Source organism: Cheilinus undulatus, linkage group 6 (genome assembly GCF_018320785.1).
Source record: "Cheilinus undulatus linkage group 6, ASM1832078v1, whole genome shotgun sequence".
Classification (NCBI taxonomy): domain Eukaryota; kingdom Metazoa; phylum Chordata; class Actinopteri; order Labriformes; family Labridae; genus Cheilinus; species Cheilinus undulatus.
The window spans coordinates 39,150,097-39,163,552 of NC_054870.1; the positions used below are offsets into that span (position 1 = coordinate 39,150,097).

Sequence of the window (13,456 nt, forward strand, 5' to 3'; positions counted from 1 at the left end):
GTAATGTAAACAAGTGGTAGAGAGTTGCTCAGTTGCTGCTGTGTTTACAATTAGATTACCTTGTTTTTTTCAAGTGAACTAAAATGTCACATTTAATCATAATGGATGAAAAGTCATAGATAGAAAACAAATTAATTTCTTTCTTGATACATAAGGAAATACTAAATTCTTAATGAAGTGATTAATATATGTTATAAAGAGCTGCTTTTTGAAGGATCAAACATAATTTCCTGCTGGAACCATGATAGATAAATTCTGTGTTTTTGGTCAGGGTGCAAATGTATTGATTTAACACTTTTAAGCATTTTAAGCATACATGCACACTGTTTTTTGTGATATTTGATACTGATATGAAATGTAATTTGATAAAGCATTTAAACAGCATGGCAGAGAGATTATCTGGAACAGGAACACTAATTCTGACACTGCTGATCTCAAAATGTCATCTGGAATTAGCCTCACATAAAGTGCCTGCTATGTATAGGTCTCATTGAGATGTGTAATGTATGAAGAACCAATGAACTGTAGACACACACATTGTTCAATCAATAAGTGGAGTAGTTATGTGAAGTTGGAGGAAGCAGTAACACTGAACCTAGTAGTAATGTTATTAGGCTTACCTCTCCCTGAAGAAATATTGTGGTGGTAAATGTTTAGCCTGAAAAGTAGCTTGTGGTGGCAGTAGGAGGACTCTGAAATGAACATTTAAGAAAGCTATACTATTGATTCTTAAGCACCCTGAATTAAGATATTTTAAGAACTGAAAGGAGATATTAGAATATAACATTATCATATGTTTTTATTGATAGGCAATTTGTTTAACTCCTATCTAAATGCCTCTTTTGATCATGGGTGAAGTAACAGTAAGCCCTATTACTTCGTACGATGCAGAAGCACCGTTGTCCCCTCTGCAGCCCCTGCTGTTCTGCACTTGCTTTGCTTTATTTTTGATCGTTTGTAGTGGGGGGTGCAACCGTATTTGTATTTTTCCTCAACTGTCACTGTTTGACGCACAGTCACAGGACAAGTATGTTTTAATTCTTTCACTCTACATTCTGAACGGAGAAAAATGGCTATCACAGATGATAGTGTTGCCCGCCAGTCTGGGTGGCAGTAACTGTTTGCTAATCGCTTTTAAACAACCAACGAAGAAGAGGATAACAAAGCGTATAAAGCTGAAAACAGGTTCAATAGCAGAGAAGCGGCAGCTTCTTTTTCTGACCAATTTTTCTGCGCTAGTTTTAAAAAGCCTTTGGATGTGAAAGCAGAGAGGGTTGAGGACATTAGCTACACAAATACTTTTTTAAAGGCCATACGTGGATGTACAGAAGTATAAAAAAAGGTGTGTGTTTAGGTCCTCTGCTTAGGCTCCGTCACAATGTTCCATCCTGTGTTTACGTGAGCTATTCTGTGACAAACGTGAGTCAAGATTTTGCACAAGTAATTCACACTTGAACCAGTGTTCTCCACCTCTACAGTTCCGCATATTGCCTCTAATATTCTGTGTACTAACAACTATGTGACTGCATCACGGCACAGTACATACGTCATAAATCAATTTGATCATTCTCAGGAGATATTAGACTCTTCATTTCTGTGTTGCTTTTTATTTTACATCTTTTTTCACCACATGCTTTGCCAACTATCACAGGAATTTCTTAATAACACGAGAAGGATCAAACTGTAAGATACACTACTGCCAGCTTAAAACTCTTAAATGAGTGAAAACTACAATTAAAGTTGGGACTTTACTTTCTTTTTTTTACTGCTAGACAGAATCTGTACTGAACTGTGACCTCTGTGAACATTTACACCCCTAGTTTATAGTTAACAGAACAGTGGAGAACAACATAGAGTACATGATTGCAGCTTAACTGACTTTGTAGCTTATTTTGAGTTGTTCTGGTCAGATTTGCCCCTCTAACACTCCAGGATCTGATAATGCAAGGCTGCACATACTTTCGTATGTCAGGCCCACATTGCATACTCTCATATGTGGTCATGTACCACGCTGAAGCCCACCACTGTCATCTGTGCCAAGACTAAGGAAGGTTACCATGTTTGATCTTGGCATGGTATGTAACATTTGACTTGTTGAAAAAACTAGACTGTAGGGGTCAAATGTCCTTTAGCATGGCACTGATTGCCTGGTGAGTGCATGCCTTTAAAATTATAAATGTCAAGAACAAAGCTGTCATGGTTGCAAGGTAATGTTAGCTCTAATACTTTCTAGCAGGTATTTGCATTCATCTCATTATTTGAATTGCTGTACTTTGGCAGGAAAGGCAAGGGTCAGAAGATATTCCCTCAAATTGGGGAATAAAATGAGAATAGATCACGAACCATTCCTTGATGCCTACGTTCAGTGATGTAAATACAGATAAATACTTGGATTTATTTCACAACAAAGACATTTTCCTAAATGGCTTTTTTCAGAATGACATCAGAGAATTGACTCTGTCTCAGCAGAAATCACCCTGAGAGCTGGGGAACAGTAATAGTAGTCCCATTCATTTGCTAAGCGTATAAGGCATCAACGTTGTTATAAAGAATCGAAAGATGCATTAAATGCCTGTTGTCTGAACTTTTTTTTTGTTACCTGTAGCACTCTTGTGTTTTAATCAGCAGGTTTTTGTAAGATTTCCAACCGTTGTTTCTTAGTTTGAGCTGTTTTTAAAAGGTGCTGAGAAAAAATTCCAGATAAGAACCACCTTGTTTGCAAGACATTGGAGAGTCTTTAGACTGCACAGTTGGGATTGATTAATTTTAGATAAGCAAAATGCTTAGCAAACACCTGCAACAAGTGTCAGATTACTTCTTGTATCTGTAAGCCATTAGCCAGTTTAATAGGGGTAAAGTTCCTGAATTATGAAGCTCAAGGCATTTTAGAGTGAACATCTTGTTCTTTGTTGAAAATGCAGAGCCTTTAGGTGCACATTGTTAGTGGTTGGCACTTGTCATCAGCTATTTTACCTCGATTACTTTGTGTGGACTGCTGTTGAAGGATCATTTCATTTCATTTATTTGGATCTCTATTAGCTTTGGCTAGGGCCATTGCTACTCTTCCTGGAGTCCACACCCAACACAAATGTCTTGTCAGTGCAGTTCACAATTACATATCATCATCAAACTTACTCTGTTTAGAGGCTACAATACTAGGTGGGCTGTGTGCTTGTTATTGAAAACAAAATGAGGAGAAGAATAAAAGCTTTCTGACTTGTCGCCACAAGCCCAGGACAGCTCAGTTACTCAGCCCTCCCTTTATGATTGACAAATGTCCCTTGTGTTTGGGTTCTAATTGTAAATCTGCAAAGTGACATGACAACAACATCAGCCTGCCTGCTGCAGAATGGCATATTCTGTCCATGATAACAAGGACGTACTTTTGTTTGGCTTTTTGGTGGAGAAGGGCTGCACGCCACCACCACCACCCTGCTGACGCTGAAATGGACATTTTGTCTTTGTGTATCTAATGTGAGCAGTAAAACTGCAGGGCAAAGACAAGAGCAATTGTCCCCAAGAACAGCAGCAACAATTGTCTGTATGTTTGCCCATACATGTGTTCATGGACCAACAGCCTACACATGCAAACTGTGTGGCAGAAAATGTGTGGTTTTGTGTGTTTTAGGGAAAATTTGGACAGCAATAACAGAGGACATTTGAAAATGCCAGGAATGTTAGTAATTCATACTTCTTCTGACATGTGGGTGAGTAGGATTAGAGAGTTCCTCAAACAAATAACAAGCAAGTATTGATATCGGGCAGATTGTCTTGTTTATAATTTAAACTTTAGCTGGCCCATTTTCTGCTCCAGTATGCACCCTCTTATGGACACTTGTCCTACATTTTTTCTAATTTCCAAAGAAAACTGGTTGTGGTTAGTTAACATTTGCAAAACATGCCTAACAGCCTCAATGGTCTCATACTAAATGCACTGTCTAAGACTGTGTATGTCCATGTGTGCTTTAGCATTCATGCATGTGCGTGCTCCCTCTTTTTTCATATTTGCTTAAATCATGGTGGTCTCATATTTGTTATTCAAAGTTATGCTGCGTGCTGTGTTACATCATTTGACTGTCAGTTTGCATCAGATCACGTTAAGTATTCATGGAGTGTGTTTTTCCCCGCTATAGATGTTGCTCATAGCTGGCACCTCATTGCTCACTGTATAGCGTGATATAACTACTGTATTTTGCCTGTAATTAACAAAATGTGTCATGACATTTCAGCTATTCTCTCTTGTTTTTATTTCTGACATTCTGTGTGGTCCTTTTTTTGTAGATAGCATAGCAAGCAATAGTGAATGCTTTTTAGATGGTTGGGCTTTAGGCTTGGTCTCTGTGTGATGGGCTGAAAATAGTCATGTACTGTAGCTCGACTAATTTGTGCAACTTTGTCATCTCTGCGCTCATACTCAGCCCTTGGCTCCATCTTACATGCTCACAGAATATTGCTCAGGGATATCAGTGACCCTTTTCATACAAAATTACACTCTCATGAACATCACATTCAGTATAGTTTGATGCAGCTTTAAAAGAGAGTACTGTATATTCTGGATCAATCAGTCCTGTATTTCCAAAGGCTGTAGCGAAAGGTGACGGATTAAGGGAAGTTCATTTTGGCTGAACACTAAAATGAGCTTAGGGAAGCTCCTGTTCTGCGAGCTTGTGGTCACTCCTTCTGAGATAGCATGTGTACAGTAGCTACAGTGGGGGATGGGCTGAGTGGGGGTTAATGCAGCACTGTACATCCTCAGCAACTACAGCGGCAGTGGGAAGGGTGGGTCATCCAAAAGAGATTGTACTGCAGTCTCTAGAATGGCATTAAAGTCAGGTATTTCAATCAAAATTTCTGCTTTTTGATATCTTACTTGTGGACTATGTCAGTTAGATTTCTGCAGCCTGGATTAACCAAATAAAAGTAATTCAAGGTTGAGCTTCAAACTCACTGATGGAACATGCTGTAGCTTTCATGAATTTGAATATTTTTGTATCACTTTGCATAAACTCCTCACCCATAATGGTCATGCTCACTACTCTTTCTTTTATGCTAGAGCACAAAATAAAACGTCTTCGGGAAATGCAAGAGTATTTTACAATCACAGATTGCCTAAGCATCAAGCATACTTGTGGAACCACATAGACGTGTGAACAGCCTACTCTATGTGTGCAGAATCCTCCTACTTACTAGTTAAAGGTGCTGTTACAAGTTAAATAACACAACCTCCAACATATACATTGGACAAATCTGTTACAGGTTTATGTGGGTGAAAATGAGATTTTCTTCATATATTTTTGAGTAAAATGCTTCTCAATTCCGTTTTAGCCCCTTAATCGTGGGCATGCGCTGTACCATGTGATTGCACATCAAACATGTGTGCATAGTCTGCTAAAATAAGACTGACCTTTTGCCTACACTACACCACCCCCAAGCAATAAGTAGTAAAGAGGGTTTTATCACACATTATGTTCAATTCAGAGTGACACACTGCATAGGTTAAGGTTGGGATTTAGGGAGGTTAAGCTCATCCTAGATCTGTAGGATTTCTCTTTCTAAGTGCTGGAGGAAAGGTCAAGGGTGTCACAAACTCAAAATGTCCCCTCTATTCCTGTCTCTGATTGGGCGAAGATGTAGGTCGCATGAAAGCTAAAGGCAAGTTAATTGTTTCTAAGAAGAAGAATGACATAAATTTTGTCTTTTTTCACAAATCCCACAATGGTATGTGTGCAGCCCATGTTATTTCATAACCCATAAAGGCTGAAGAGCAACTGGACAGTTGTTTTTGACAGTGTTTATTTGTCAGCTTGCCTTTGTTATTTTTTGTGCCTGTTTTCTGAATAAGCTTTGGGATCTGATGTATTCAAACTGTTGTTGGTAGTCCCTCCTGAAATGTCTCTGGAACGTGCCTTAGAATAGATGTGACACTTCGACTGAATTCAAGATTTTCAAATATCCTTTACATTGAAGGAAGGCTTGCAGAGGTTTTTGGCTTTACTTGTTTTACACAATATTGTTGCACACATCCTGTGTATGTAACAATACTCCTTTGGACAAGGGATGCGGAAATGACAAACTAAAAGTGTCTGCCCCAACAACTGCAGCACAGAATCATTTCATATGTCGTGATGAAAGGAAGACCTATGCAAAGGCATGTCAAGACAATGATGATCGACAAAGTGATGGCAAAACTCTATCTTAAAGATAATAGAGCACCCGAAAGATTTGAGAAAAATCAGCATCTTTCCCTGTCAAATGTCCCATATAGTCATTAAAACTGGTCAGGGATTAAATCAGCTGGTGGAAAGAATTCCCGGGCTATGGCATCATTCAAGTTTGGAGTTTTTAGTAAGCAACTTTAGTCCTCTGGGATTAACTGAGTTTCAATTTGGTTTACAACTTTGGCTTCCAATTAGAGCTGTCCATCTTGATTGGTCTCTAAATTCAGTTATGATTATCAGGCCAAAGATTTGATTCTATTCAATATAGGGCTGGACAATTAATTGAATTTTGTTTGTGATTTCAATTTTGATTTGTTGTGTTTTTGGCTGTGTTATCAGTGTTTTTTGCATGTTGCAAATTTTGCAAGTTTTACAGGAGTGCATGTAGATTGGATATTTATTTGTATTTATTGTTTTTATTGCTATCATTTAATATATTGTTATTATTTTACTTGTTAATAATTTATTTTTGATTGTTCTTTTAAGTTGTGGTTCAATAAATACTCAAATTTTGAAATCATTGAATAATCGTGTTTATTAATCGTGATATCAATATCAATCAAAATAATCGTGATTATTATTTTTGCCATAATTGTCCAGCCCTAGTTCAATATCAGGATGCATCACGATTCATCCAGTGCATCCTCCATTTGCTATATTACTGTACATGGCTACTCAATGAAGGCAGTCATTCTGATAAATGAACTTGGATTTGATACTCTTCTCTTATTTCATGTTAAAGGATTGCATGAAAAATAGCAGTGTTTGAAAAGACATTGAAATCGGCTTAATAATTGAAAATGTGATTTAAAGTTTAGTTAGATTTTCCATTTTCCATTATTTAAATTGTTTTCTGAAACGTTTTATTAAACAATGTTCTATATGAAAATGAAACTGCTCTATCGCCTTTCTCTCTCTCTCTGTCTTTCCCCCACACTCGCACATTTCTTTTTTATTGGCATATATGATCATCCTGTTAGGATTTTATATCTGAGCTGAAAATGTAACCGTAGCCTCCTGTGGCATTAAAAGGATTTTTTTAACAGCTCAAACTAACCTAACTTTAGGGGAACATTGTTGGCAGGTCGTTGGGCTGCGTTTGATTTCGTAAGATTGTGGTAAATTGATTATATTGGGCTCATAGTTTATTTTTTTTCATAGTCACCATTTGGTATTTCCAATCTACAGATGTATGTTTTGTTTTGTAGCCGTGTTTGGAATTATCCCATTTAATGTGTCGATGGTGCTTAAACCGCCGATGCAGAATCGCCACGTTCGCATCATGATGCATCATTGAAAACATTATTTTCAAAACTACTACTTCTCATGATCATGAAAACAAGATAATAGAGAGTAGTTCCTGTACTAAATGCTGTGTTGTTCTTGTTTTGTCCATAGGCTTTGTCATGGGTGGTATTTTTTGCAGCATCATGTTTCAGAGTGTTGTTGCTATGTTTTAGCCAGTAGAGTATATCACCACTGTCTCAAAAACACAAGAAGCTAAGTTTTATTTATTTATCTTTATTTTTATTTCTGGGCTGTTATGCCTTCACTGGAGAGACAGGACACAAAGTCAGAAAATAGGGAGAGGCGCTCGGGGAATGACATGTAGGGAGGGAGCTGCATGCTGGATTTTAACTCATGCCCAAGAACTACAGCCTCAGTAGGGAGTGGATATAACGGCTGAGCCACTTGCATCTCCATCCCCTTTTTAAAATAACTTTTTACACATCATTTTTTAAATACATTTTTATATTATCACCCATTTTCATTTATTGCTTGCTTCACGACATTGAGGTGTGATGGATGTTTAAGTTCCATAAATGCATGCACATGTTGTTAAATCACTGTGTAAATCATGTTAAACCACTGTGTTGTCTTAATATTCTGTATTATCCTCTAATCCTGAAGGATAAAAATGACCTGCCTTCATGTAACTCTGAAAATAAGGCAGCTGAACTGAATTCTTCAACAAAAACCTATTCTAAAAAGTAGTACACATGTGCAGCAATTAGCACCTAATGGCTTTTTATCTTGGCTAATTGCCAAGGTGTTGGCATTTTAATCAAAGCTCCCACCCACATAAAACACCATGAGATGAGAAAATTACATAATAGAAGCACATCAGCATCTTGAAGAACATACATTTGTTGGGTCATTTTTGACCAGATGTTGATAAAATCATAATATGATTCTGATTGTTGCCATATTCAGGCAACCCTAAAATCACTTGACCAAGCTTAAAAAGAGAAACAATGTCATGATGAATTATTGGTAGTGGAGGAGTTGCTTCTCCTGTCTTTATAATCAAGTTGATTTCATTTATTGTTTAGATTCTTGCCATGCTACTTTGTTTTTTTTGTCCCAGCATGCCTCTGTGAGGAATAATGCATGCTTTTACTCAGCTATACATTGCCTGAAGGCAAGCAACAGTATGTATTCGGAGTAAAAAGCAAGCCAAATAAGGGTTGGAAATAGCAAAATGATCCTGAATCATCAACCTCTTCCTATAGAGCTAGATGATTGGCTTTAGTGATTACCTTCTGCATTCTAAAATAAAACACATGTACTCAAAAATGGTCTGCACTAACAATTCAATGACAGATCTTCCATCTACCAAGGCCTCCAGGCATTTTCCCCCTATTTTGTACTAGATGATTGTCAGCCTCATTAACCTGATCTCTTTGTCCTGTCTTTTCATTAGTCCCTGCTAAGTTTTAATATGATTAGGTGTTGCCTGATGGCACATAATACCTGGCACTTTCTCCTCTAATTATCACTTTGTACCTCTGTCATCCCTGCTTCTTATTGTATCTGGAGGCTGATCACTATACATCAAACCAGAAATGTGTGTAGTAGTAGCAGCAGCACAAATGTGGCCTAATTCTCTCTTACAGCTTAATTAATTGGTGGATGTTCCCTTAAACAGAAAACGCACCCTTTCAAAATCTTTAAATGATGCTTCAACTACATGAATTTGTTAGCTGTAGTTAAGTGTAAAAGACTCAATTCAAGTGACATGTAGCTTTTTAATGTTCTGTATTCAACCATTTTAATTGCAGCCATTCTTCACTGTTTTTATAGTCTCATTTATTTTGTAGAGCTTGCATGACAGCTATACACGCTATCAATATTTTATTCACTGCACATATAGGAAGACTGTGCTTTTAAGTTTAGGTTGCTGCTCCTAAAATGGTGATGTTTCAAAGAGGCTCTCTGCACCATACACTTTGCTCTGTCAGTAGGAATGTGTTAAATTTGCCTCAAAGTCATGGTTTACAGTATGACACATTTTAAAATGCCCTAACGGTAATTCCTGAAGAGTAGTTTGATGTCATGCCGCTGCTCTGTCAAACGAAAGTGGATGACCTACTTTTCCCCTCCCTGCCTCTGAAATATTTCAGAAATAGGATTGGATAGCTCCAGCTGAAGTCCTGTGCACTAACCCAGAAACAGACTCACGCTGCAGCTATAGGCAAGCCTGTGTTTCACCACATGCCCCCCCACACACCCACCCCCCTCTTCCTTCTTCATGTTTGGCTGTTGAAAAGTGGGTGGGAATTTGTAGGGAAGCAGAGCGAGGGCATTTTAACAGATGACAGCTTTTATTGAATTCCCTGTGAGTTTAGGAAGAGAGTGGATGGTAAGGGCTGATATTTCTCTCACTTATGAAGATTTCTGTAAGTAGGCCTTTGCTATGATGTGACTTTTATCACCTATTGGCTAATTTAATTTGTTATATATTTTGTTTTGGCTTGGTAAAATATTTGTAATTTTCTGTCTTTTACATAGATTTTTAACAATTATTTGATACGGTTTTTATATGTTAAAATGCCTTCAACTGTGTGGATTCTTTCCATGCTTTTATAGCCTAGTTCATTTGGAGTTATGCACTCTTCACATTAAGATCCAGTTGAGTAGACAGATGTTACCTTTGGCCTCTTTAGCGCTTGATTTCTTCATTTAATGCATGTTATGGTTTTGGATTCGATGTAAAAACCCTGCAGCTTAAAGCACATACTGCGTTTTGTGTTAATGCACTGTTTAGCAAAGTCCTGTGCACTATATGTTTAAAACAGCTGGGATGGTTTGAGACTGCCATCTCATCAGTAATGCATAGATCTTTCCCCAGCCTCTATGTTATTTAAGATGTTTTGCTACAGACGGTACTTTGTCACTAGTTTAAGTGTATTATAATGTCATGTGAACTGTGATAATTTGGCTTTTGCCTAAATTTCTCATTTTTTGCATTTTATTGGATACCTTTGCACCATCACCTTGCAGTCTTGTTTCTTTTTAATGTAACAACATGCAGTCACTCCCAACTCTGTAGGTGCTTTAGTTGCTTGGCAACAGGAGGAGTGAGTGCAAGTACCAAGTGTTGAAGTAAAAACCTAGGATGAAAGCTGATAATGTTTTTTTTTTTTTGTATCAGAACGTACGGTTGCTTGCAGGGGCTGTCAAAGATGAAATAGATAAGCAAATACATGCCTGGATGGATGAAATAGACATCATCACATGAAATGTCAGGGATGTACAGTAAAGCTCGCTGTAACTGTATTTTCTTGAGCACATCAAATTAACTTTGACCCATGGGCAGATACCGTTGTCTTAAACATTGATTCATTTAGTGTTTGTATTTGCTGATGTTTATTTCCTTATCCAGCCTTATTTTGGGGTATATAAGCAATAATATTAGGTTGACGGTGTCTGTGTCCAGTGCCCTACTGTGGTAGCACCCTGACAACTCAATATTTAATGAATTTTATGTCTTTCCTCAGGTTTTGAGAGCATTCTTGAAGGGCTGTTTGGTTCTGACGTGGTACAAGACCTCAAATTATTTAAAGGTAAGATCCTCATCCATTTTTTAGTACCATACTAGTGGCCATGATCACGTGCATCTTGGGAATTTTCTAAACATAATGTGTATTCTGCTTAATATGACAATGCTGCTGCATTGTACCCTCTGGTACCCAACTACATTCACTGCACAAGACAGCCCTTCTGGCTGCAGAAGAGAAGATGCCTTGTGTTTCCTACAAAGTTGCTGTTTAGGATGGCGTGGGGCCAGTATGAAGTCTACAGTGTCCTACAGACATTTTTATAATGCATGATGTCAGTGACACAATAGCAGGCATTATTTGGGTTTTCATCACATTTACAGTGAGAGGACTATCAAAGTCTAAAGAGACTTTCTTTGACAACAATTGGAGAAGAAAGCTGCTGAAAATGAAGATAAACTGAATCCATCCTACTGAAACAAATATGATAAGTGTTCACGGATTCAATTACAATTGACATTTCTTCAGAGGGGGAAAAGTACAAGACTGTCATACTCAGGTAAAAGCATAGTAACTTTAGTTAAAATTTACTAACCCTAACTACTTTTAGCTACCCAAGGGGCTTGTAAAGTGATATATGATCTTTCCTTATGTGCAATAATCAGATAATATAAATCTCCAACACTAATCATAAAGTGTGACTTAACCTAAAGGGAAATATAACGTCTGTTTTGGGATGAAATGTTGAATCATTCTTGCTGAGTGCTTCTGACTGTCATCTGAAGTCAGCTTCATGTCATTGACATACATACTTCCTCAAAAACATACTTAAGTAAAAAAAAAATACTGATTTAAAAATTATTCAAAAGAGTACATGAACACAAAGAGCTACTCAGTTATGGTAATTTGAATAAATGTAATTAGTTGCTTTCCTAACCCTGCATTTTTGCCATTGTGTTCTAAAAGATTCTTCACAAACATGAACATGGGACTTTGAAATTTGCAAACAGCCTTTTTATCTTTGATAATGAAAATAAAGAACAAATATACTTTAGTCATAAACTGAACTGCCAAATCAACACTAATAAAAATATCAGACAAATTGAGTTAAGTTAATTTAAGTAAAGTCTATTTTTGACAAAATGGGTCACTGCTGATAAAGCCAATGGCCCATTTAATTTGGCTACTGTATTTATTTTCAAAAGTAAGCTTTGTAATAAACTTGATTATCAAATATTATTGGAAAATCCACAAATCACAACCATCAGCGCTGCATCATCTGCCTATTTTATTTGTGTTTCTTTATCTTTATCTTATAGGCATCCTTTGATTAAAAAAACACACAAAACAAAACCTTTTTAAACAAAGCATGAAGAATGTATCATTTTCTATTGCTGTTTTGTGTCCACAGACTTAGAGCCTACAACAGTGTCTGACTGGTCATTTGATGAAAATTGTCTATTCTGCTGTTTACGAAGAGATAAAGTAAAGGTAAGACTTCTTACTCTCTTACATTTTTTTGAACTTATGGTGTGTACAAACACTTTCCTTCAGTTGAAGATGGCATAGCTGCTGTTTTTGGGATGACAAATGTGTCAGAATTATTAAACTAAAATATATTTTTCTTTCACCAGGAACACTTAATTGGCCTAGGCCACGAAGGTCCTGAAGATACACCCAAACCTCTTCAGGTTCGAGATCAGACCACGATCAGCAGACTAGAGAAACAAGCTGAAGAGTTTCTCCATGCAGTCCTCAGCAGAAAAGGTAAGTCTTAAAGTTATGTAGATTGTGTTTGCCTGGTATTATTATTTTAGCATTAAAATTACTCAGACATATAAACCTTAGAACATGCATTTGCACTGTTTTTTTCTAAAATCTTTATCCAAAATATCAAGCTCCTGGGAATTAACAAAAAAATCTTACAGTTTGAGTTTCATGGACTTTATCTAAGAGAAGAACTTGGCAATAAAGGCTTTGTTCTTGTCTTATTTGTTTGATGGTTTGTGAGTGTTTATGATAAGGTGAATTTACAGATAATGGTCATACCTCTGTCTTGTTTCCTCCAGATGTGCCAAATTTCTCAGACCCACATATTCCAGTAGTGGCACGAGAGATCCTTCAGAGAATGATCAAACAGTTTGCTGCCGAATATACCTCAAAAACCAGCCCCTCTCAGGACAGTTGTTCAGATTCTCAGCCTCTCTCTGACCAAAGCCTGCCAACCCCACCCCTGATCTCAGGGGCTCCTCCGTCTACCAGCCCTGCTCCCACCTTGGCTGGACCTGCACACAACCAGAACCCCGTCCTCAGCAAGCTCCTCATGGCTGACCAGGATGCTCCTCTTGACCTTACTATCAAGAAGCCCCAGGCTGTGCCTAGCGACCAAGGTAGGGTGAACCTTAACACTTTGAAGCAGACCGGCTTATTCAGGACTGAACTAATGCACCAGTGAAA

The 13,456-nt window shown here is 37.6% G+C and overlaps 1 protein-coding gene across 2 annotated transcripts in view; it reads left to right on the plus strand.

The window, feature by feature from the left end:
- wu:fc17b08 (ligand-dependent corepressor) overlaps nt 1-13,456 on the plus strand; it is a 35,752-nt gene that overhangs the window by 3,705 nt on the left and 18,591 nt on the right. For both annotated transcript variants that reach the window (XM_041790041.1, XM_041790042.1), the window contains exons 2-5: nt 11,000-11,065; nt 12,411-12,490; nt 12,634-12,766; nt 13,069-13,389. In XM_041790041.1, the coding sequence (XP_041645975.1) occupies nt 11,000-11,065; nt 12,411-12,490; nt 12,634-12,766; nt 13,069-13,389 (600 nt within the window). The remainder of the gene's footprint in view (nt 1-10,999; nt 11,066-12,410; nt 12,491-12,633; nt 12,767-13,068; nt 13,390-13,456) is intronic.